Genomic DNA, 26,479 nt, shown 5'->3' with positions numbered 1-26,479 from the left:
TATTTAATCCAAACAAGGCAAGATCTTTCTTTGAGATAAGACTTTATTCCCATAACAACTCTTGCACAAGACCAAAATTGCAACAAGCAAGTTGTGAAAGAAGAGGTGGCAAGGGAAAAACACCCTTTGGTTGGTAAGATGCTGAAAGCATTGCTCCACAGACAGCAGTAAGCCTTTTGTTTGAATGTGCATCAGCTGGGTACTCTGCAAGGAATCATCTGAAAGTGCTTTGTGTGGGTGAATCCAGAGGCCTACTGAAGAGCAGCTGGAAGTACATGATGCAAACCAAATGAAGTGACACATACTCTGTGGCACAAACATGTGATGTCCTTGCACTTTTATTGACTCTACTGGAAAGCCTCCTTATGAGCAGTCTGAGGAAGCAGGGGGCGGGAAAAGTAAACAAAGAGGACAACATGACATTGGGTGTTCACAGGAAGAGAGCTGTGCAAGATCTTCTGTGGTCAAAGTTTATCCTGATTTCTAGTTTGGGTTACTTTTTAAGAGAGTAAGCTGACACAAGACTTCAGAGATCAGGTTGAGCGTATCAACCAGTTAAGGCAAAACACTTGGACCCTCTGTTTATTGAACTAATTCTGACTTCCCATCCAACAGGGAGCCCAGATGGATACACACAACCCGGGGTGCAGTTGCCTTTCAGATTCCCTGGGGCTTGCTGATGTCATACCTCCTTCATGGTGGCACCTTCATTTTATCCTTCCTCAGTGACTTAAGTGCCCCAAAATCTGGGCTGTAGAGGGAGACAGAGCTGACCACTGGCGGTTCACATCCACGAACCTTCCACATGAAACACGGTGACTGAAAGTTGTGGTGACTTTTCTTTCTCTTCTCTCATACAGCCCCGTGTTCAGAGCACCATGTAGAGTATGGCACACCATGGCTCAGTGTTCCCTGCAGGAAGGAAATTGCTTTAAGGAGTATATCGGGAAATATGGGGGGATGGTACTTCCCAACAGTCTTGTTCAGGCTCTTCCCCTCTGCTTCTGCAGTCCCAGTGGCCAATTTGTTTTGTTCAGTTCTCCAGAGATTATTTAAATGCCCTGTATGAAGCATAACATTTTATAAATGGAGCCAAAACGAGGATAAATCGATAGGATCCAGACAGTGCTCCCCAAGGACTGCCAAGGAAAGCACCACTTGGTGAACAGAAAATACCCATCAGGGAAGGGAAGAGGACTGGTTTGGCCATCTAGGCATGGAGTTATCATGGCAGGTCTATTTCCAGCTGCACTTTGTACAGAGCTTTATCGTGCAGTGACGCTTTGGCAACGTTTACCCACTTAGGAGATGTACGGGGATTCTCAACTGTAGAAGGACAGTAAAGTATTTGTATTTTGGACTTAAAATATGTAGAGAGGCAATTAAAGCACCTGGATCCTCACCTAGCCGGGCATCATTCCCTCCAAACAGCTCGATTAGGGAGTGTTTGGTCCAGCTCAGCAAGGCAATAACTTGCCTGATGTCCATGGTGAAACACAAGGGGCAGATTAGAAGAAACATATGGTCTTGGATCACATATGTAAGGCTAGAAAAATATGCTGAAGTCTGTCACAAGGAGCTTTTTCCAAGAGTAAACAACAATTAATGAAGCTGGAGGCTTGAAATTCCTCAATCTACTACTCTTGCCAGAATTTTTCGTAACATTTTAAATTGAAAGGCAGTGGAGTCATAACATTTGTAAGTATTATAAAAAGCACAAATTACAATATAAGTGCTCATGATGGAAGGAAGTTTTATGATAGAAAAACATTTTAAAGCTAAAATCTTATCTGATAAGTTTCTTCTGGAATTTTATACATTCATGACCATTATCGTATTTTATTTTATGATCTTCCTGTGTCCCAGCACTAATTGGAGTGTAAAAATATGAAAAAACTTACGTAGTTTCAACAGCCTAATATATTTTTTTACTTTGTTTTGTTTTATTTTGCTTTGTTTAGTTTTAGTGATAGCTGGGAGGGATGTTATTTAGGATTAGCTGACAGAAACATTTCCTGATCTACTCTTGAACAAAGATAGTAAAAGCAAACAATGTTGCAATGATTACTTTATTTTGTTATATAAGAAAGTGCTTGCTGCAGTAGGAATACCTGAATTCAAAAATAAGCTCTGGCCTTGCAAAGGACACATTTCCCAACCTCACATTTTTCAGAACTTTCATGGAAAATTTTGAAAATATTAATTTTAATTTTTAGCTACCAAAGAAAAAAAAAAAAAAAAAAGGAGAAAGATGTTGTGAACTCAGGCTTCAATAATCTGACTATCTCTGCCCACATGTGATATCATCAACCACTTTTGCAGTCTCTCTGGACACTTCTACTGTGAAATCCCTTTTACTGCATCAGTACAGGGAACAGATACTGCTTGCAGACTCTATTGCTCCAAAGTTTCTCCGCTATCTGTTTCTCATCTTAGTGCATGACCCATATCTGTCTTGCAAAGGTTTGGAGAATAATTCAGATTGGAAGGAGCCTCTGGAAAACCTTGTCCAGCTGCCTGATAAAAGCAGGGCCAACTTTACTGTCAGAATTTGTTGTTCAGGGCTTTGCCCTGAGGAGTTTTGAAAGAGATTTTCCAGAGTTCAGCCTCTCTCATTATTAAGGATTTTTTTCCTTATGTTTGATGGGATCTTCTGCAATTGCAACTTGCAGTGGTTCTATCTTGTCCTTCAACTGAATCCTCCTGGGAGGAGATGATGCTGTCTTCCTTGTAGCTGCCCATCCAGTCTCCTTCTCTGGAAATATCCTAGGCGAGCCTGCCCTAGCAGGGCAGCTGGACTAGACAATCTGCAGAGGTCACTTTCAGCCTGAACCATTCTGTGATTCTTTGATTTGTACTCAAAAATCCTGGTTTAGCTGTTCTTACTCCTCTTCTTGCCTCATGCCACAGCTCCTACCCTGCTGTCTGTTCCAGACTTTCTTCTCTTTGTTGGGTTTCCTTCCTGAAAATGGAGTCTTCTCCTCCAGTCTTTGATCTGGCACTCTGGATTCCCTTCTCCCCTCCATTCCCTGGGAAAGTTAGGAACAGCAGAGAGGAATCTCCTCTGTAGTCATTTCCCAGAATGTTTCTTCACAAAGTATTCTGCTTATGAACTGGAAAATCATAGAATTACTGAATGGTTTAGGCTGGAATAGATTTTAGAGATCATCTAATTCCAATCCCACTGACACAGGCAGGGTTGCCACCCACTAGGATCAGATTGCTCAAAGTCCTGTCCAGTCTGGCTTTCATGGATGGAGCATCTACAGCTTCTTGGCAACTTGTGCCAGTACCTCACCCCTCTCACAGTAAAGAATTTCTTCCTCATGTCTAATCCAAATCTCCCCATTTTTTAGTTTAAAACTGTTCTTCCATATCCTGTTTAAAAAGACCATTTAAAAAGATGCTCTTTTTTTTTGTTTGTTTCTGAATACTGAAAGGCTGCAATAAAGTGTCCCATGTGTCTCCCAAATGTGTCTTTGATGCAATGACTGTTAGACATGGACAGGAGGAGGAAATCTGTGGAACAAGCTTGGCCCTGCAATGCAGCAGAACTGCCATGAACAATAGCTTGGGAGAAAAGTGACTCTCCCAGTGTTTCAAGAGTGTTCCCTCATTTTTGCCAAAATTTTCATTAGTATCATGTTGCATCAGCCTCCAGATGTCTTTCCTTGTGAGTGTTGCACAGTCTGACAGACTCTCCTCAGAAAATTCTTGTCTCTTTTTCCTCCCGTTTCAGCTTCATCCCATTTCCCTGTTTACTTTACACTTCTGTTTGCCACCCTGCATGAACTGATGTCCTCCTCTGTTTTCATGCATCACACACTCGTGAGTAGCCAGCATATTGTCTAACCAAGGTACTTGTGTCTCCTCCTGCTCTGCACAGCTCATCTCTGATTACCTCTTTGCAAAGCTGCTCCTATCCCTCCCTATTTGATGCTCTTCAGTTTCCAATTACACTTCTCCATTCCCCTTCATGAAGACATGAATTGTACTAAAACTCTCTTCTCTACTCCATTTCCTTTCCATCTTTCACTTCTTCTATCATCCTTCACTTCTGTTCCATTATTTGTCTCCTAGGCTCTCTTCTCACCTTTCCTCTTCAGGAGATTGGGTGAAGCTTTCCTGATCTTCTCTAAACTCTTGGGGAGAGGTGGGTAAGTGCCTACCACTGCCTGTTCCTCTTCACTTCTCAGAGGGAATTACACACACACTTTGTTTTCTCCTTTTCCTATCACTCACTCTGAGCACTTTGACGGCTCTAAACTCTCAATCCTCATTCCTCTTTTTTCTTGGCAAAATCTATTTGGACCCTCACCAATCCAGGACCCATGAGACCAAAATCTGTTCTGGCTGCATAGCTGCAGCATTGACAGGAAGCTGAGGATGCTGCACTTAATTTTTGCTCTTTTCTTATGTCTATTTTTCCTATTTTCACTCAAATTTACCCACAATAACTGAGGATGGGAGTGAGAGTGGGGGGATAGCTAACTTGAGTTGATATGGTCCTTCTGAGGGCAGACTACAGGGCAGAGGAGGTGTTAACATGGCTGTTTTTCAGCTCTTCAGATGCTCCAAACAACTCTGGCAGAGCAGAAACTCTAATTAGAAAGCCCTGAGTGAAATAATTATATATACATCTGCACAACCTCACTTTTTTTCGTGGAGTTTGTATAAGACATACCACAGAGTCTTGGTTTTTAGAGGAAATGGACCCAGATTTCTGGAAAATGTGACTTGTTTCAGGGTTGGCAAGACACAGGCTGCAAATCTAGGCATCTGAAATGAATCAGTGATCACTTTTGAAAATCTTGATCAAAATGTTTCACATGGACAGGCATGAAATAGGAATCCACAAACAGCAGCACCACAGGCAGTTTGTTATTACAGATGATCGTTTAGCACAGGCTGTTCCAATTTAGGTTAAACAAAGCTAATCCTGAAATTATCTATTTCTGAAACTAGCCTTGTGTGTCTGTGCCTTTGCACATGTGTGCACAAACAGAATAGGTAATTGTTTATGGAAAATAACATGGCTAGAGGATACCTTGCCTGGTTTTCCTTCTTATAGATATACAGGGGATCCAAGTTGTTGTCTTGGTTTTCTCCTCCCCAGGGTTCTGAATTACATGGGGATTAGATAGAATAGGAGAGCAAATGCTTTGGGCTCCCAAAATATTAGGAGGCACTGACTGTGTTGTGCACTGACCTACTGTGGCTGCTTTTGGGCTGGGTACAGTCCCTGCAGGGCAGTCTGTAGCCAGAGGCCCTGGTACTCTGTCAGGGTACAGAATATTCTGCAGGGAAAAAAAGGGTACTCTGGAGAAAAAAAGCCAGTACTTCTGGAAACTGAGACTTATTTTCCACGGATGGCTAACATGAGCCACGACTTGCTGAGCATTTAGGGACTCTCTCTGTTTCTATTTTTTCTAGCATTCCTAATGTTTCCAGTGCTTATATTTACCTGATGCCAGGCACATTTAGTTTAGATGTCATGTAGAAATCCTTTACTCAGAGGGTGGTGAAACACTGGAGCAGGTTGCCCCATTCCTGTAAGTGTTCAAGACCAGGTTACAAGTCTGTTGCAAGGACTTTATGGAAAAGCAATAAATGAGGGTGTAAATTCTTGCCTGCAAAATTCCAGTCAAAACAGACTGTATCATGCCTATGATCCTGGTGTCAGCTGGGACAGGGTTAATCTTCTTCTTCATTAAACCGTGCCATTAATTAGGAAAATGGGGCTGACTGGTGGCAAGATGTGTAATGTCTGAGTAATGTCAACGTTTGATGCAGGAGTATGGCTTGGCATTTGGGCTTCTTGAAGACACAGCAACAGACAGGAGAGGCAAGAGCTGGGGCTGTCAGCTACAGTCCCCCTATTTTGATGCATAATATCATGCAGGGCTCATATTTCTCCCTGTTTTTCCTCTCTGCTATTTTATTAATGGGGTTTTTCCCCCCCTCTTGTTCCTCACCCCATTCAAAATAATAGAATTGGCTGGAGCAGGGTTGTGTCACTTCTTGGTTGATCATACTGCTAACAGAAAAATCCAAACAAGCCGTGCTGCATTTTACTCCTGAGGCTTATTCTTGAGAAAACTGTTTTTGCTCCTGGGGAAGTCAATGCAAATCTAATTAGTCCCAGATGTTTAGTAGTAACAACCACTTCCTTTTGGGAGAGCTAAACAAAAGCAGTGTGAAAACTAGTAATTAAACGGGTTTGACTCTGTCATCAGGTCATTAACTAATTCCAGCCATGCTGGTCAAGTTAATACTGGCTCTGAGAAGGAGATTGTCACGCTTGACAAAAAAGCCATAAACTCAGTGTGTGGCAGATTAACCTGTGTCTGGGCACACAGCTCAGCTTGCCTTCACACCAAGGGAAAAGCTCAGCACCTTCAACATCGACTTCCAGATAGCTCCTGGGATTGCTGCTTGTTCAATCTGCTAGACTGGAGACTAAAGACTGGACTTTATATCCCTGCCTGAATAAAGGCTTGAGCTGATGGTAGGCTCAAGCACGAGCTTTTGTAGATGTTAGATCAGGCCCCATTGCTGCTGAGGGTTTGTGCAAATTTGTAGAATTAGGGAATCACAGAATGGTTTTGGTTGGAAAGGACTTGCAAGACAATCTAGTTCCACCTCCATTGCCATGGCCAGGGACACCTTCTACTAGACCAGGTTGCTCAAGACACCACCTAACCTGGCCTTGGACACTTCCAGGATGGGTCACCCACAAGTGCTCTGAAAAACCTATTCCAAATTTTGGCTTGCATCTTCAGTAGATCCTCTTGGTCTCCATAGCACTCTAAGATATGGAACAGCTGCCCCTTCCTCAGGACCAGGAGGTAGAGGTCTAAGGTGGAGTCTGAACACCATAGGAAAAACAGGAAGGCTTTTCTTTTCATCTGTGGAGCATTTCAAACTGGTGATTTAATATATTCACAACCCTGTGCATTTTACAAAATTCAAATATGTTTTTATTATACAAAATTCCACAGTGAAATCCACCAGCCAGTTTCTTACGTAGCTGCTTTAAAAATAGAATTATACACCTTTTTGTAGTGTGTTAATTTTTTCATTCACTAGCTTGAAGAAACAGAAGTGAAGCAGCAATTTGAGTTATTTACCTGGACAGGTTTTGGTTTGACCTCTGTTTCTGTTATATGCCTTAATGTACAATTCGTGGCATTAACAGAAGACCTGATATAGTTCCTTTTGAAGCCATTGCACTCCATTAGCAGGTCAGGCTCCCACTGCTGGTGAGCTTTTATTCACTTCAAAAGGGTGAATTTTGTGTCAGGGTACAAAACAAAATACATGTCAGCGTCAGCTTTCATCAATGTAGCATGTTAGCTGTGTTAAACCCATCACAGAATGAGGATCTGCATAACTTTTCTTACAGCACATCCTCTAGACTGTAATGCCTTTTTAGGGTGACACAGTGAACATCTGATCTGAACAATGGCACACAACTGAGTTTCCTGTGTATCATTTCACAATGGTATCTTTTTGCAGTATATCTTTCCATGACCTTTAAAAAGAGATATATTATTCTTCTGTATTGAAATTCAACTGTATGCCGTGAACTTCCCTCAGTTTTGCTTAGAAACGTAAGCATTTCAGTCCAATTCTAGCTGGTTGAAATTCATTCTCCAAGATTCTTCTTTTGCAAAGTGTTCACCCCAGAGATTAATTTCTTCACATTATACCCAGTTAAATATGTATTGCACGTGAGAGGACAATTTCTCCTCTTTTAGTTAAACTGTGGGCCTGTGATCTGAGCAGATCTGGTAACACATCAGCAGCTGTCTCATGCTTGAGATTTCTTTCATATCCCTCGTGGGTACTAAGTGCCAGAACTAATTGATCTCATCTACCTCTCATGTCTTGCTCCAGTGACTGGAGCAACATCCCAATAAATGAAAGGAGATATCCAAAGAGGTTCCTACCACATGGTCTTTGGTTTCCATGGTCAGCTGTCTAAATAGTAGACAGGAGCACAATGGACACTACCTATACATAGGTTTTGTTTACTTTTTTTTTTTTTTAGCTAAATTCTCATTGTTTTGGAACTCAAGGGGAATTTGCAACCAACTTCACTGAGTGAAGATTGTGTTTTGACCCACTCTGGCATATCTTTGTATAATTTCAGTTTAAGAAGGGTTAGGAGCTAACCAGCTAGGTAAAAGCAAAGCTCAGACCAAATCAAACATCTTGTGGAGGCACATAATTTTGAGAAAGGATTTCCTAATTGGCTGATGCCATCATCTGAGCTTAGTGAAAAGTCTCAGATCTCAAGACCTTAGAGGCCTTTTTCTTTTGAGCTGGTTTAAATTACACATCTCTCAAAACAACAGCAGAACTTTACAGTGGCCTCTTCTAACACTGTGTAATCTTTTAAGCAGATCTGCATGTGAATGAAGCAAGTGCAAAACGGAGCAAATTTTCCTTCCAGTCCCTCCAACCCAGACCACTACAGTGGTGCAGTTCAGGGACACCTCAAAACCATCTTAAAATCCACAGTTAAAACTCAAAGATGAGATTTTTATCCTTCATTCCTACACAGTGCCAGGGTAGCACCTGATTTCTTCAGTTTTCAAGGCATTTTGTGTTCCTATGCTTTAAATTGATGGTTAAAGTTTTGCCTTCGGAAGCAAAAAAATGAACCCACACCAATGATGATCACAGATAAAACTAGTACAAATGTTAATATAATGAGGATGTTGATTTTCTTCAGATCCTCTTTTTCACAGTCTTCTGGTCTAATGTTCCCAATGTGCATTTCTTCCCAATACCCAAAGCTCTGAACGTACTGGCACGTTAAGTGCTCCACGTTGGGGATCTGGACGTTTTTGTTCTGGATCATTGATGAAAGCCAGATGTTTCCACAGCAGTTGAGTGGGTTCCCAGTGAGATACAAGTTTTTAAGTGAATTTTCTAATGCTAAAATATTGCTGTCCTGTAACGTACTGAACCTATTGTTCCGTAGGTCTAGAACTTCCAGTGGAGAGTCACTGCTCCACTTAGGCAGCCAGTTCAGCTGATTTTCAGAGAGGTTTAAATGCTTAAGGTGACTAAAACAAGGCAAGTCAATATTTAAATCTATCAGGCCATTGCCATGTAAATGCAAGTATTCCAGAGACTTTTCCAGTCCTGCTAGTGCTTTAAGTTCTATTTTCAGTCCAGGGTTCATGGAGAGATCCAAGACAAGCAGCGGGGTCTTGTAGAAGGTGTGTGCTGGTAAGATGTTCAGCATGTTGTCTGCTAGGTACAAGTACTGGAGAGCAGGAGAATTAACAAATGACACACAGCCACTTTCCTCTCCAGCAAGTCTTTGCTTAGCTAATCCTGAGTACATGCTGCAAAGGCTGATATTATTGCTCTGTAGGTTAAGAAATCTGAGGCTAGGAAGACTGGAAAAGATGTCGAATTGCAGGGTCTGAAGGTTGTTGTTTTGAATATGAAACTCCCTCAAATTTGACAAGGCATCAGCATCAAGGAGAAGGTTCTGCAAAGCATTGTAGCTCAAGTCAAGGACAGTTAGGGAGATCAGTGCGCTGTCATAACTTACTGCAAATGCCTGAAGACAGTTTTTGCTGAGATTAAGGGTGTGAAGGGACAACATTGACTCAAAGAACCCATCTGGAATGGATTTGATTTCATTATAACTTAAGTCTAAATATACAAGTTGGGATAAATAAAGAGAACTTGTATTTTTACTTTGCTTCTGATCAAGAAGATGAAAAGAAGCATCTAGCCATTCATCATCCATGTAGTCCATTTTATTATATGGGGATTCAGCAGTGAGCTGGATTAAATTATTTGATAAATTCAGAGTTACCAGCCTATTTACCTGAGGGAAGACTGGGAAGTGGAGCAATTTATTTTCACTAAGATCCAGATATCTTAGACTATATTCATCATTTGACTTTGTGATGCTGAAGGTCTCAATGCTATTCCTGCTAAGGTCAAGTATCTCCAACTGCCTGAGATTGAAATCAGAGATGCAAGTAATTGAATTTGTGGAGAGATTGAGTTTGGAAAGGTTTGCTAGAGTCTCAAAAGCACCTTCTTCTATTTCCATGATGATATTTCTCTGAAGATCTATCTCCACAAGACTGGGGGATCCCTGAAACATCTTGTGTGATATCACTACAATACTGTTGTCTGCCAAGGAAAGATACTGCAGTGTTGGAGCTTGATTAATGAAATACTCAGCCATCCCATTGTACAGATTGTTGTGGGACAAGTCCATTGTTTCCACCTTGGGCAAAAGTCCAATGCCCTCTGTCACATTCTGAACAAGCTCATATAAATGATTATTGGCTAAATTTATTTCCAGCAAACTCGTCATGTGTGCAAACACTCCAGACGTAATGAAACTTATCCGGTTGAAGCTTAAATCCAAATACTGGAGCGAGGTGTAAAATGATAATGGCATTTCAGGGACGCTTTGAATCAGATTTCCAGACAGATCTATTTTGTTTACATTCAGATGGAGCTCGTGAGGGATTCGGTGGAGGTCTTTGTTGTGGCAAAATGCCTGTGAGTTTGCCTGCCAGAAAAAGAGAGAAAAGGGGCTGTCACTTGACAAATTAAAAACATTTTTGCATGATATATATGTAATGAAAATAACATTCAAGATCCGGGCAGAACCTCCTCCTGAAACACTGATCCCACCACATTATCTGAGCAGTCAGACAGCAAGAGCAACAATCCTCACACTTCTCTGCAACTAACAGCACTCTTTTCATTATAAAGGCATCTCTGACTTACAACAGTAGAGTTTTGTCTGTGTATGATACCTATGGAATCCTCTCCTTTTGTACCTTTCTCCTGGACTCTTTTTAACAGCCCCAGGTAAAGGAGTTTTGCCCCTTTTCCATTGCAATCAAGCATAATTTCTTCACTTTCCTTCTGATGTTTAATTTTCTCACTTTTACATCTGTGTTAGATTTTTTAAACTCAGCTTGCAAGAATAAGCAGTACTTGAAAAATCTTCACTCTGTTGACAGTATGGGTTCAAAAGCAAGGAGGTGGAAGAACATATAAGGATTCTACATCACAAAACCTGTCTCTCCTTCATAATCACACCCTCAGATATTAGATCGTGCTTTCCTTTAGCCATGGCTTAGTTTAGTAATGCACCTTTATCCAAAATGGGTCATTCAATGACTGAAATATTTCTGATGTAAATCCCCAAACTCTTCCTGCTTTTACTATCCATGTTTATCCTTTTACTAAGGTAACAATTCCCTTCTTGCATGGGGGCACGCCTTGTGAAGCTGCTCTGACAAAACACACGTGACACAACATGGAAAAGAAAAATTCTGTAAAGCCAGCACTCGAGAGAGAAAAAAGCTGTGAGGTGCAGTGAGGCCAATTCTCAGCAGCAGATAGAGAAAAAAAAAAAAAAATCAAAATCAAATCCATCTTCCAGAAGCAAGTCTGTTTAATTGCAGCTAGGATTGAGCCTGTGTCCAGGACAAATTTGGAGTGTGTGCTTATAAGGAAGATTTGGAACATGAACATGATCATCCTTACGTAAAGATCAAACTATATTTTGTTAATAAGGAGAACATACAGCAGTGTGAGGAAATGGAATGTGAAAGACTTGGGCAGCATTTAATTTACTGGAGGAAAACTCTTTGTCATAAATGTATTTGGTTGTCTGGACAATATAGTATTTGTAGAAAGATCAGAAAGGAAATAAATAAAAGGAAAAAAATCTGTTTAATCTTAATTTTTGTAGAGAAACAGGATCCAGATTTCATGACACAAAGTTTTTCAGATAGTAAAGAAACATTAAAAGTAAAAAATATTAAAACCCATCTGTTTCATGTGAACTTTGAGGTGAATGTAGTGGTACATCTGCCTTGAAGAAGTGTGGCACTAGTCAGTCTTTTGTGAAATTCTTTTGCATAATCTAAATTTTGGAGACCACACAAAAATGTGTCAGAGAAGTACCAGTGCTCATCCAAACTCCAGATATAGTCAGACTGCTCCACAGTCCTTCCTGTAATATATCTTTCCCAAAGATCCCAAGTAAACTGTCTACAAAAACCTGAAACCCTTTTTCCCCACCTCCAATTCACTTAAATCTCCCCCAGCTAAAAATATTACGGAGAAAGAAGGAATTTTTCTGGCCTCTCCCTGACATTATTTCTTTCCTGCCAAACCGTCGTAGGATTCCTCATTTTGAGCTACAATATGCCTAGAATTGGGCTTAGCTCCAAGGCATTAAAAGGAAGCCTTTTTCATTTGGTTTGTGGAAGAGGCAGAATCCAGAAGGATGAAAAAATCCGGAGTGAAAAAGCAGCAGGTACTTTGCAGCCTAAGGCAGATGCCAGGTTTCTTCAGACACTCTGAGCCAAATCTCAATAAGTGTAGAGCCCCCTTCACTCCTTCTGTGAGAAAGTTCTGATCCAACTCCTGTCAGTGCCAGCCAGCGTGTTTTCACTGAAGTCAATGGGCCAGAGGTCAGTCCCAGATCACCATGTATATTGCAGGATTTGGCTTTTAATCTGCATTCATGGAACTGTCCTAGGGGTAAAAGGGACAGATAAAATCTATACTTCCCACTGTCTGCCATTTGCTCCTATAATAGTTCCCCTCCCATATTTTTTTTTAAAACCATCATTCTTTTTCTCTGACTATTTTGATTGTCACCATATTTTTTCTGCACCTTCTTTACTCCCCTGAGGCCCAAACTGCATGAATTTCATCCTCATCAGGAATGGGAAGAAAAGATAAAGCACATCTCATTGGGATAGATCATCTCTTTGGTGTATCTCCCCTTCTCCAACCTCTTAGCCCAATGCACGGGCAGCCTGAGACTGGAAAAGAGAGTTTTGCCAGTCTCATGTTCTGACTTCATCTTTTCTGCTAGTGCTGCCATCAGTTTATTTCAAGTCCATTGTCAAGAAGTACTGCAGGGTGAGGGGCATTTGGTCCCTTTAGTATCTGGTCCCATTTGTGTGCTGGCAAAAAAACGACCCAACAGTTCAAAAGCTGAGCATCATTTGGATTATTGTTTCAGTTCTTCACTGCTCAGCATTGGGAGGAAGTTGTCATCCATGTTCTTAAGAGCCCTACAAGAAAAGCAGCTGGATCCAGGCCTCCACTCACATTTTCCTTTCAACTCACGAACATTTGAACCAAAGAAATTGGACTGCACTTGTGTGGTGTCCATGGCCATTTCTAGAAGAGCTGCCCAGGTGGAGTTTCAGATACAGAATCAAACCTCAGCGGTTTGCCCAGGTACCCCACCTCAGCTGACCTGTGTTAACTGGTCATGCACCACCTCAACCCAAGATAAGACAGAATTTCCTAAAATCCCTTCCCTTCTGTAAATTATTTCAGAGCTTATCCTTTGCCAGCAAACATGAATTAGCTCTTTCTTTGGGAGGTAGAACATGATCTACTTGAAGCCTTGCCTGTCCTTGGAAGGTAACGTGAGTTAGGAAGAACCTCCTGACATTTAAGTTGTGCATTGTCTTGCAAGCAAGTAGATGTGCCATAACTTGTATATTCAGTGCAGCTCACTCCAGTGTCAAGGGTCTGGTAGGGATTGCTTACTTCCTAAAACCTCTTCTAATATTCTTGTTCAATGACAGGAGCACTAGTGGTGAATCAGAGATGGGCACAAGTTTCTGACTCATGCCTCTTCCAGGAGACTTGAGATGAAAGCATTAAATTTTGAGCCGTTGCTGTTTTAAAGGTGTCAGCACAGGGAAAGTACCATGTGAAACACTGAGGCTGTGATGAAAAATAGCAGTGCAGGACTTCAATGAAGCCAGCAGCTAATCCAGTAGCTCCTTCTTTCTTTAAGCAGTGTTTGCATTTACACGCACCCTTCGTTGGAGTAAACATCCAGTGAAGAAAGATGATCAGCATCGACATCTGCAGTGCTGAGCCGTTCATTTATTTGAGATGAGCGTTGCAGCCTTTGACTGCAGCTTTCTGTCAGAGCTAAATTTATCTCAGTTAACTGCTTAGAGCCTTGGGTCGTTGGCTTGATGGAACCAGTTTACAGTGGAGTGGTTGAAACAAGTACATGTTTATTTCTCAGCAGTCAGCTGGGTCTGCAACCCATCCAAAAACTGTGATGGGACAAATCTGCTTGGATTACTGTGTGTCTTTCCCAGCCTTCACTTGACTGTGATACATGGGGCCCAAGTTTCATCAGTCTTCCATCTCCAGACAATGAACTGAGCTATTTAGTCACTTTCCCAAGATCGTTATGTATAAACTGGGTTTTAGTTTCTTTAGAATTCAGGAAGTGCAGCAACACAGCAGGTGGGAAGGAATGCAGCGAGTCCCATGAGGGAGTTGTGTACAGCCAGTAAATAGGGGTTTTTTTTCCCTATTTTGGAAATTCTTGAAGATTTGTGCTAAGCAGATTCAATATTCAGGGAAAAAACCAGTATTTTTAAAAACCTGTTACAGTCAGAAACACTTTGATACGGAAGGGAGAAAACTCAGGTCTGAATAACATTCATAATAGTGTACTTGGTGCTGGCAAAAATCCAAGGAGAAAATTTTGTACTAGAGCAAGAGGCTTTGCCACTTCTTTTTTCTCCAGCAGAAGTCAGGTGCAACTTCCCTGGCAGCAAGGCTGTGTCAGGGCAGAGGAGGTCAGTCTCCCTGCTATTACAAAAGGGCTGGTATAGATACATTTCACAGAAGATTCTCTATTTAAAGCACAAAGAACTTAGGCCTGATAGAAAGGAGTTGATTTTAGGTCTAAGCCTTTTCTCTGTCTCAGTCCCAGAACCCCTCTATGGTCTTAAGGAAATCAGGTCAAATTTTTTTAACCAGCTCCCCTTTAGAAAAAAAACCCTGAGATAATGACCCTTCTTCCCCCCTCACCCCTCCTCCACCCCTCTTACGTGCTATCACTACAAAAAAGGACATAGTCTGAGAAGTGCCCACTACCCATCCCCTAACCCTGCAAATCCCACCTCTGCCACCACAGAAAGGCTGGTCCTGGGGGACTTCCCTTCTCAGAGACTGTGGCTGTTTGCACAGTGCCTGTACAAGGCTGTCCCAGCCTCACTGCAGATCCCAAAGGGCCTGAGCAGGAATCCCTCCTTACCATTTCACAGGATGTCCCCTCTATGGGATGATAGTTAAAGGCTCCTGTGTTCACCACTGCCAGCAAGAAGATGATGTTCAGTTTCATGGTTCTGAAGGTAAAAGCATTATAGTTAGATTTCAAATGGGACACAGAGGTCAACACATGTGAAAGCCAGCACCAGATCATCATCTAATATAGAGATGGACACAAGCAGTGCAATAAATGAACCCTCTCTGAGCCTACTACACTTCTGACCTACCTGTGTAGCTTTGTGTTCCTTTGTGTTCCTTTGAGCCTGGTGGGAAAAGGAGGATGCAAGGCATTTAATGGGTTTGTGTGGTTCCAGATGCTGCCTAGATGATATCCAGGCCTCACAATGAAATCCAGATGCTCATGCTGGGTAGTGTATCTGGCATCATAGAGAAAGAGCTCTCAAATGGAAATGGTTTATGTCGCCCTGAAAATTAAGCCTTCTGATCTTGTCTTTCATCTTTCCCAGGAAAGTAACTGTAAGCATAGATGTTTATGCATTCCTTCTAAGAGACATCTTTTGATGGATGTTTCTCATGATCAGTGTGATTGGGAAGGTGGTAACTTAATTATCCAATCCCTGGTCATTGTCAAGAATCTATAAATACTGGAGTCAGAAAAATAAAGTGTTTTTTCTTTCCTATCATACCATTGAGACGTGTCTGTGTGAATCATTCTGTGTCTTTTAGCAACGGGTTTATGTTTAGATACAACAAATTAAGAGGAGGATATTAGCCACAACAGGGCACCACCCTGATAGACATTCTTCTGTAATGCAGAACATGATTTCAGGTGGCTTGTGAGTTCATGTTTGTATCTATTACTTTGTGCTGCCCTCTAGGGCAGAAGCAGCTGTCTAATTGCTGGTTTTCTCCCTGTCTCCTGCTAACTAAGTACTGCTGCTGGAAAATCCACCTTTACACAGGTTTTCCCATTGCTTTCTCCCAGAGCCACATGCCTGAACTGTTGCAAAGCAAATTTCCCGTGGTTGAAATAATATGCCAAAGAGCTAGGCTCTTAACACTTCATATGCTTCACAATGCACCCTGAAATGAGAGGCATAAATCACAGAATCATGGAGTCACAGAATGGTTTGGGTCGAAAGGGACCTTAAAGATCCTCTGGCTCCAGCCCCTCTGCCGTGGTTAGGGACACCTTCCTGCAGACCAGATTGCTGGTCTAGCCATGAAAATGCTATGCCAAGACAACGGGGGAGGGCATGATTAGGTGCTATGGATAGAAAAATCCATGTTAAGCTCTCAAGAGAGCAGTCCATCAGTGAGATTATCACAACCCTTGACTGGGCACTTGTCATACTCATTTTGACCATCTTCCCTCAAGCAGGTTGTGTCTTGAGCTCCCCTTGTCTGGAGCTGGCTGCAGTGCTGATTTTGGCATTCTTCCTGGACTCAAGCTCTCTATCTGCAAACCCCTTGGGGTGAGCAGGGAACTTGAGTGAAGCTGGGGACTTCTGTGGTGTCCAGAGGTTTAAATTACTTTCAGATGCTCTGTGTTTAGAGTTTGTCCTGTCAGCAGCATGTAATAGCACTTGCAAAGTACAGACACTTTTGCAAGACAAACCTCAAACATTTGAGGCCTCCATGAGGAAAAATATATAAATTTAAAGATGGGGTATTTTGATCTAATTTAGAGATGGACTACTAATATCATGCCTGTAATGAAGAGCAACAAGTGACCTAGATGACTGTAGCTTCACATTTCCTTCACATGGAAGCTCAGAGCACTTTGGGAAGTTTGGATTTGCAAGGCTAAAAATAGCAGAGATTTTGTTGGTTGTGCTTTTTAAAAACCCAGGTCAGTTCCTCAGGCTGTTTTAGCAAGGGACCAAGCAGTTGTGCCAGGTGAACTGTGAAGAAGAGCCTGGACAGAAACAAATGCCAAACCAGGAGGGAAGGGCATGCACTGATTCTGCTGCTCAGGACTTTGCTTCATTAAAATCACAGCCAAGGCAAGACTGCATACCAAAATAAAGATTCCTACATCTTCTCTAACCCCAACATGGCTTTTCTCCTGTCTTTTGACGCCGTTGCCTTCCTTGTTTCTCACTCTGTCTTCTCTCTACTTGCACCTGTAGTCAGGTGTTTAGACAACAGAATTTCCCCACCAAAAATGGACATTTTCAAATAATTGGATACATGGGGTTTAGCCAGATTCCCTATGTTATTCACTTTTTTTTTTTTTTTTTTTTTTTTTCTACCCCTCTCTACAGGAAAGAAAAAGGGAATAAAATGACAATTGCATGAAATTCACCAGGCTGGAGACTTGCTGAGCAAGGGGATGAGTGAAGGGACAGTAGGAGAAGGGAAAATGAAAACACTTATATCAGCAGAAAGTGATTTGCAGATTAAACTATCTGACCATGAAAACAAACTATCTCCCTAGAAAACACAGTTCCTGGGAAAACTCAAATTCGGGAACTAAAACATAATAATTTCCCATATTATTTTAGTGCAGCAAAAGAGAGAAAAACAGGCTTTTAATTCAGCAGTTTGTTTTAGTTGACAGTGGAATCAATGCCTGGGAAAAGATCTATTCAATTTGTGTGATCCAACAGGAGGAAAAATGGGGTGAGGATAGTTATTTCTGATAGATCTGATTGCACGATACTGATACCCGCCCTTGAATCCATCCATCATTATGTTAGTAAAAAGTAAAGCACTGATACAATCACTGAAATGGAAATAACTGCTTTATAAAGAGGTTACTTATTGTAAATGTCTACCACTGAAAATTAAAGGATTTTAGCATTTTAGAGTAATAAGTTGATTTTAAAGTTGACATTATTCTATCTTAGCAAAAAAAACCCCACAAACATATTTCTGCTCTTGTGGAAAACCCAAATTTTGATTCTATTTAAGGAAACATATCTGAACTTTAATAAAAAATACTTCTGTCAAAATACAACCAGGTTTGGCTTTATAAATTTATCTGTGACTTTTAAATAAGTAAGGATTTTCTAAAACTTTATCAGTTCCAAATACTGTCTAAGTGTTAATTCCCGTGGTAACAATCCAGATGCAGCAAAACCCTCTCAGTAAGTCATTGTTCACCCAAGGTGACATTCAAGCTGTCAGGATCTTAAGAGTAGCACAATAATGCTGCCATCTCACACCTCGTGCTCCAACAGGGAGAGCTCAATGACAGTGCTGATAGTAAGAAGAGCAGAGGAGCCAAACAGCCTTTTTTTTCCCATTTTACCCGGGGGCTGTGTGATTTGCCCAAGGCTGTGTTAAGATTCGGGGAGCTGGGCAAGTGGCATTTAATCAGTGTACAAGGCTGATCTCTGCAGCACTCCTGGTTCAGAGCACTATAATGCAGCAATTCCACAAACAGGCTAAAGTCCTGTAAAGAAAGAAAAAATACCCAGACACGTCCCCACCTTTCACTACTGCAAACACAGAGAATAACAACAAACCTGGAGTATGACAACTGCATTGTTGTGAACTAATCGGTGCCTCCTTAACACAAGGGATCTGACTCGCTGCAGTGCAAGTCCCTGATGGGTTAAATATACAGCTGTGTGGATAGAGCCATCTACACAGTGTGTTTAGCCAGTTCCTCAGCCTATCCATAAACACGGGATATTTTATTTATACACTACCTTCCTCGTCCGTGTTACTTTTAAAGGCTGCAGCTCTAAGTCGGCAGAGCCCCCGTCTCTCCTGCAGTCAAAAGCTCAACTTTCCAGCACGCTCCCAGGTTCGCATGCATCTCCACATACCTGCTCTGTGGCTGGAGGAGAAGCAGGAGCAGGAATCACCTCTGCTTGCAGCCTTCTGTCTCACAGATTCTCCCAGCAGCTTTTCCACGGCAAGTCGAGGAAGAGTTTCCTTAGGGAAGTCGTACCTCTATTGCATGCCAGCTGACTAAAACTCTGTGAGCTCCGAGAGAAGTTTGAAGTCACAGGGAAAAAAAATGCTCCCCATAGACTGGTCTGTGAATTCATTCCTTTGCAGTCACGATCTCTTATGTATTCCCAGGCTCCCACAAGCATGTGAATACATACCTCCGTAATTGTTTTAAAATGTGTGTGTCCTCTGCGCTTCTCTTTATTTTCCATTTCGTCCATTCAGTCTTGGCTAATTTCCTGCAGTTTCTCAGCTGGTAATTATGCTCCTCTCATATTGACACATGAAACAGTCTGTAAATTCCACAAAAAGATCCCCTCTGCAGGCTCTGCAGACACGTGCTTGTCTCTGAAGTCATCCCCGCCTGTCCCACAGCTGTCAGCTTGCAGATTCCCAGGGGATAGAGTGCATCAGGGGCACCGAGCTAGTTGCAAAACCAAAACTCCAAGTCCACGCAGAGTGGGATGCATAGGAAAAGGTTACATGGGAGGGAAGTTTTGCAGTAGGGACAGCACATATGTTTGGATTCCCAACAGCTCAGTTGTGTCTCTGTGGCACAGCAGTGGGATGACCAAACGCACCCTTGGGGGAAAGGATAAATTCAATTTAATGCTTGAATGGGAAATAATGTAAATGCCTTCCAGAAAGGGCAGTGGGATGGCTTTTTCCTTCTTTCCCTTGCATGTGAAGATCTCTTTTATTTCAGAAGCAGGGCACTTGTGCAAAGCGGTGGGGCACCTGTGCATTACATTGTTGTCTTTTTCTGCTTAGACGTGCCCTGGTACCAGGGCAGGGGTGCATTGGCCCCTACATGATAGTTTGCAGCAGTGCAAACCTCTGAGAGAGTTTGGCCAGCTCCTCAGTGGGTGTCTCAGGATCAAACTGAGTGTTGGATTCACCAGCCAAGGCGCAGCCCTGCCTGGGCCGCTCTACCAGGGAGCTCCTGCAAGCATCAGAGACCAAAGCAAGCATCCCAGGGACCACTGCAGATCTTATTCCCTGGGTGCATAAAGAGTATCTCAATTGGGTGACCTCCTGCCTGGAGGAGAGTTTTGCCTTCAGAATTGTGTGTTTTCCCCTCTTTGCACTGACATCTGCCATTATGAATGAGGATTTTTGATGGGCCAAAAGAAAAAAGGGGGCTACTGATTCCTTCTACTGGAGAGCATCAATTCTGTCCAACTTCCCTAGATTTGTTTGTCAAAATCAGATAAAACCCATGTCCTTTAGCACCATGTGCCAAACAGCTTTGTGGATTCTGCTAAACATATGCTGGCTCCAGGGTTTGCTCCTCTGTGACGGGTTACTGCTCATTCTCTTTAGCACACCAGCTCTTGACAAGTTTACTTCAGATCTGCACCTTACTGCAGGATTCAAGATGAAAATGTTGACAGATGTGAAAGATGTGGTTTGTTAAATGTTGCAATGAGTACATTTTGCACCTGTTACTGCAATAAGAATGCAAAAAGGATAATAAATTTTAAAGCAAAGTGTACATTATGGCAAAGAAGTAAACAATAGCAATAAATGTTCTTAATGATATCATGTATGATAATGAACACGTATAGCTGTACATGCATATTTTTTAAAGGCCAAATGGTTTAACAATTAGTAGGCAAACTATTTCTCATTGACTTTTCTTGGAAACAGAAGCGGGTCTGGAGGAGTTTGTTTGTGTACAGCAGCTCCAAAACCTTATTGAGGACCTCAGAATAGCACCTACATAGGACATAGGTAGTCCAAAAAATACAGCACAGTATCAAGAAGTGAGCATGTGATCTGAAAGCCCCAATGACCCTGTGCTCTGCCTAAAGTAGGAGTCCACTCTGGCTCTATCTTGTGGCACTGTGCCTCATGACTATGGCAGTGCTATTTGCTTTGGCATCAACTCCACACTGATGTGCTGATGTCCATCTCCCACCCAAGCTGCACCTCCCCTCATGCTCTTTCATTTGTCTGGGGCTGACAGAGGGAGGTCACCAAGGAGATATTGTCTCCCCTCCTGTAATCACACCAGGGCAGCCTGTTGGCCAACTCGACATCGCAGCAGCCAAGCCTGGAGGACAGCTGCATTCGTGCTGCTCAGAGATGTGGGGCCAGTTGTATTATTCAGGTGGTGCATGGCTGGCTGAAGGAAAATGGCCTGTCACAGAAAGGATAGGAAGCCTCCTGACGATGAGTTTCAGGCTTGTATGGAAGCAGAAGAAATTATTCATGCAGAAGCTTCTCCTGTTAGATGTCTATCTCTGGTGTGTGGGCTGCAGAACCTTGGGTCACACAGTGTTTGGTGCCCAGTGACACCTGAGTGCTGTTGCTTCTCCAGTTACATCTCTCCCAGTACAGGTGTCTCTCCCAGGGAGTGATTCCTGGCTGGATCCATACAGACCTATCCCTTCTCTAGAGCAAGTTGCCTATTTCCCGGTGTGTAGTACTCAGGTATCTGACTCTAGATAGTTCCCCTACAGCCCTGAATTTGTTGTTTCACTGCTAGCTTTCTTTGAGAATACCTTGAATATTGTGAATATTGAATATTGACAGTGTCCAAATCTGCTGTGGAATAGTGTGGGAGGACTGTGTGGAGCAGAAGCAATCAAAACTGATGCAGGTCCTGAAGGAAACCACAGAACTACACCCAGCTTGGAAGGAACAAGCTGGTTTTGTGGGAAAGGGCGCCCTTGGGAGAGCTAACCCTCAGTGGGACTGACTCTGGGGAGCTGGCTTAGCTGACAGCATCGATGCACCAAAGCATACCCCATGGAAGAACCTGAAGATGTGAGGAGGGGCACCACACCCCGAAAACTTGCCACCAAAAACTCATTACAAGCACCAGTCCTGTGATAATGTCTGCTGGTATCTGCCATGCACAGATCCTACACGCCTCCATACTCAGGCAGCAGGATGTGGCAACCAGCAAAGCCCACATGAAAATAAAAAGCCACAGGTCAGTTCTGGTCACACAAAATCAACCCTGGGCCCTCTCCTTCCCTTCCTACTGTCACAGGATTCCCACTCTTCCATGGGAGAGGAGAACAGGCTTGGTTGGAGGGGCTGGCATGGAGACAAGCAGTAGTGTATGAACAGAAAGAAAAATTCCTGGCTATTGAGATGCTCCAAGATATCACTGCCAGTATAAGCATCATTATCTTAAGCTGACGTAAGCCCAATTGCTTTTTTAGAAATTACACTAAAAAATATCCTAAAAACCCCAAACAAAACAACCAGGAAGAGAACTGGCTGGTTTTAGTAACTTGCAAAAGATTAGAAGTTGATCATGTGCTCACCTCACAGTTAAAATAAGTTGTATCTTATCAACAAGATGTCCGTCTTTAATTATAAATTATATTTTCCCAGCCTAAACAAAGTTTGATATTTATGCTCCATTTCCTCTGGGTCTGATTATAGCCTCTTCTTTTTTTAAAAAATACATAAGGAACAATGGTTCAAGAGCTTTGCTCTAGCCACTCTTTTTCTGTTTCTGCTGCTGTTGTTGAGGGAAGTTTGTTGCTGGGATGATGCTTCACACATGGGTGCTGATACAGGTAGTGAGCTGAAAAGTGACATTGTTCTGGTCACCAGGTCAGCTGTAATTCCTGTCCCATCTCAGCCCTCATCTCATGGTGCACAGTTCTCAGGAATGCTGATTTTAAATCAAAGAAGATGTTGCTCTTGGCATTTCCCCAGACTAGATTTGTGTCAGTCCCCTTTGGTACCGACCATAACCTTCCTCTGGTCCACATGGCAGGGTAAAAATGCATATCCAGTTCCCATGGGGGACACCCCACACTCAGCAAACCAGATGTGGCCAGCTGTGAAGGAGTTAGCTGCAACCATGTTACAATGAAGTGATTTAAGGGGTGGACAAAGTCCTGGCTCATCTGATTACTCTTGGGTGCCAGGGTCCTCAAACACTGCTTGAAGCCTAGGCAGACAGTGACAGAAAATTGAGCAAGAAAGCAAAACGCACATCACAGAGCAAAAAGACATTAATGGAACCCTTGAGAGATGTTGTACCTCACCTGGAGTGGCAGATATGGTGGAGACTCCCAGCACAAGCAGGAATTGCCACAGGATGGGGTGACTTTGGTGAAAAGGGTCTTCTGCAGAGCTTTCAGAGAGATGATAACACAAATAACTTGGGAAGAAAACAATGCCTGATGGGGAGGCTCCTGGAGGGAGCTCTTACAGGGAGGCAGTAAGAGAAAAAAGAGAGGAAAACCATGTGGGAAAAACTCCCAGACAAGTAAACAGATATGACAGGAGCTGCAGAGTGTCATAATTTTTTTTGGAGGGGGGGAGTGCCAAAATTGTGCAAATGGACTTTGTGTTTGTATTATGGGGGACCTAAACAATCTCCAGGTTACTCTGGCTTTATTTTCCAAACCCTGTGGTCCTCAGACATGCACCATCCTGCAGTGAGACTTTGAGCTATGGCTTGCAAGCAAAGTCAATAGGTGAACAACTCAAGAAGAGAGAAATAAGGGAGAAACTTTCTGCCTTGCACTTGCCCTGCTCCCATGGTTGAGGGAAGCCTGCATTTTACCCTGACTTTTGAAGTGAAGGGTTTTTCCTGCTCTCTGCTAACTTCTCCAGGGACATCTTCTAGCCTGTGCTTGAAACATCCCAAAGCTTTATCAACAGGTTCAGGGAACTCTACTGCATGTGACAAGTCTGATTTATCTTGAAATGCAAACCAAACAAGATTGATGTGGTTTCTCTTGCAAATATTTTTTGTATCTCTGCTCTAGCACTGAAATAGCAGAAGGATCAATGAATCAGGTGGTGTGGAACAAGCTGAAGAACAGTTTGCTCTGCCTTCTCTGCTAATGGGCTAAAGATCATGCTTCTCTCTGAATCTCCTGCTTAATTTAAAGTGTGCAATAGCATCCATTCCTCCTCCTTCTTTTCTTTTGGTTGGTGGAATGAAGAAAGTTGGTCTCTCTCCCCAGCATTTTCAGTCCCTAGTATTGAATCAGACTAATAAAAATTACTCTTACTTATCAACCACGATTCAAATAATGAATTTTCCCTTTTGTTGTCCCTTCTTTCCACCTCTTTACCATGTTTTCTGTGGATAGGTGGTGTTTTATTGCAGAGAAGCAATACTGAATGGATTACTGGCATTATAGCTATAAAGCCTTGGCTCTGGTCATGATACAGGTAATTTTCAGCTCTTGCAGAAAAGCATTTCACAACAGTTAGTGGAGAGTATGATCTACACTGTGTTTTTCTCCTCCTAGATTTCTTTTTTAGGCAAATGATGGGAAAAAAAAGGTCAGAATCATAGAGAGAGAAGAATGAGTTAGAAATGCTCTATTTTTGTCATGTTCCCTAAACCCTTTGATCCTTCCCACAGCCCCCTGATCCATCACTACGTCATCACTTACTGAAATCATGGGGGTTTTTTATAGCCCACAGTGGGATTCTGGGTTATTTCCAAAATGTCTTTGCTTACTGGACTTTTTTTTAAAAAAAAAATTATTAAGAAAAAGTATTGAAACCCTTACTTAATTCCTTCAGGGTCCTTGCTGAGCTGCAACCATACATCATCAGACTTCACTGTGTGAAGTGTTTAGGTGGAACATACTGATGGAGGAGAAGTTCAGTCTATCAAGCCCTCTGAACCAAATGATGAAGCAAGGGATACATTGAGAGATACAGGGGGATAGTGAAGTTATTTCAGTGGAGACAGAAAGAGGACATAAGGCAATAATCTGAAGGAAAAAAATCTTGCTCATCTATCTGTTTGATTTTTCAAAACACTGTAAGCATAATTTGCTTCTGGGCTTCTCCTTCCAAATTTCAGAACAGGGGTGCACCTCAGATAAAACTTCGAATCCAGTGTATGGGCTAAATTTCCAGAAAGTTTAGTGCCTTGAATGGTGAAATACAGGGAACAAAGAAGCACAATTATGCTCAAACGTGTATCACCTGCCAAGCCCAGGTGGAAGTAGTGATGCTATTGAAGAGCTGAGTAAACTCCTGGTCTCCTTTTTCTCATAAAAATTTGTAACTCCAGAATAATGTCATAGGTGAAAAAGATGAGATATATTTGATCAAATGTAGACAGCTGCAAGGTTGGGACCTATCAAATGAGCCACTGATCTTGATATCCTCCACAGCTCAGAAGGGGAAATGAAAGGCTGTCTTGCTCATGATTCATCTAATTGTCCAGCAGATGAGTCACCTCCACAAGCTCTGACTTTCTCTTGTGAAGACGAAGGGACTGGTGCGTGACTACTGCAGACATAGATTCAGAATTAAGGGAAATGAATCCCTCTTGTCATCAGGAAACAGAAAATTGGTTTATTCTGATGGTTGTGAGTGTACATCCTGCCAGTGTAAGTCCCAGCTTTCCAGCCCAGGCTGGACATAGCAATCCCTTAAAATACTTTCCAGGTTTCCTTGAGTGAAGCCACTTGGGGATGGTGGCTTCAAAGCAAAGCCCTGAAAAGGGCCTCTGTACCTCCATACGTTTTCATCTCCTTGTACATAATTGTAAAGATCTTTGTTATGGAATTGGGATGAGGCTTCTGGATAAGATTTACCACCCTTTTTCCTCCCCAGGTTGAAGGCACTGGGTTTTAGACAATGGTCCTTATGGATCTCATGACTCATAGCACCTAGAACATCTGTCTGTGCCGTATCATAAGCATCTCCTGGCTGGAGGTACATGCTTTTAAGGATTTGCTTTCTGGCATCAAGACTTAAGAATTTTTATCCTCTCCATAGCATAAGTGAAAAGAGAAGCTCTTCTTTGCTCATTGCACCTTTCCAAAAGCTCCTAGGACTCAGGGCTGTGAGAGTGGACACACTGATTCATATCAACATTGCTAGATTTAGATCTCAGACAAGCAAACAAAACAAAAACTACCCATCACCCTGTGAAATACGAGGTAGTTGAAAGGGTTGAGATTCAGGACAAAAACATTTTAGCAGGGCCTGTTGCGAAAGAACAAGGGATAATGGTTTTAAACTAAAAAGTGGTTGGTTTAGATAGCAGGAAGAGGTTTTTTACAGTGAGGGTGATGAAACACTGTGACCGGTTTCCCAGAGAGGTAGTGGATGCCCCACCCCTGGAAACATTCAAGGCCAGGATGGACATCTGAGCCACCAGATGCAGCTGAATGTGTCCTCACTCATGGCAGGAGGAGCGGATTAGATGAGCTTGAGTGGTCCCTTCCAGCCCAAACTGCTCTATGATTCTATGATTCTATGATAAGAAAGTCATTGGAGATGGTCAAAGAAAAGGTTGGTATATCCTTCTGCCCACTGAGCAATTTGTTCATTGACAAGTGTAGGGAAGCACAGGACAATTAATTTTCGTATTCTCTGCCTGCCCTCTGGTGGTGAATGGATGCTGCTTAGTTGAATGAGTACAAATACATTTATATGTACACATATGTATATGCATATATACATGTAGGCACAGATGCATTTACATACACAGCATAAAATGCTTACATCTGAATTGAACCTTGAATTTGAATTACAGATGTGA

At 42.3% G+C, this 26,479-nt stretch overlaps 1 protein-coding gene across 2 annotated transcripts; it reads right to left on the bottom strand.

The window, feature by feature from the left end:
• Positions 1 to 6,957: 6,957 nt before the first annotated feature.
• On the bottom strand, positions 6,958 to 19,504 carry LRRC32 (leucine rich repeat containing 32). Of its 2 annotated transcripts, none has more exons than XM_023922168.2 (3): positions 18,855 to 19,504; positions 15,101 to 15,191; positions 6,958 to 10,558 (listed from the first exon to the last, which is right to left on the bottom strand). In XM_023922168.2, the coding sequence occupies exons 2-3, from the start codon at positions 15,185 to 15,187 to the stop codon at positions 8,618 to 8,620; spliced, it is 2,028 nt and encodes a 675-aa protein (XP_023777936.2). In that variant the 5' UTR covers positions 15,188 to 15,191; positions 18,855 to 19,504; the 3' UTR covers positions 6,958 to 8,617. The 2 variants fall into 2 exon arrangements, with proteins under 2 accessions (XP_023777936.2, XP_086738519.1); XM_086882393.1 differs by lacking the exon at positions 18,855 to 19,504 and adding an exon at positions 15,342 to 15,422.
• Between the last annotated feature and the right edge of the window lie 6,975 nt (positions 19,505 to 26,479).

Source organism: Cyanistes caeruleus, chromosome 3 (genome assembly GCF_971803275.1).
Source record: "Cyanistes caeruleus chromosome 3, bCyaCae1.hap1.1, whole genome shotgun sequence".
NCBI classification, from domain to species: Eukaryota; Metazoa; Chordata; class Aves; order Passeriformes; family Paridae; genus Cyanistes; species Cyanistes caeruleus.
This window is presented reverse-complemented; position numbering and strand designations above follow the sequence as displayed.

Coding starts and splice junctions, on each gene's coding strand:
- LRRC32 (XM_023922168.2), bottom strand. CDS start 15,187: ATGAAACTGAACATCATCTTCTTGCTGGCAGTGGTGAACACAGGAGCC. Junction 10,559..15,100: donor AGGGGACATCCTGTGAAATG/GTAAGGAGGGAT, acceptor TTTTTCTGGCAG/GCAAACTCACAGGCATTTTG.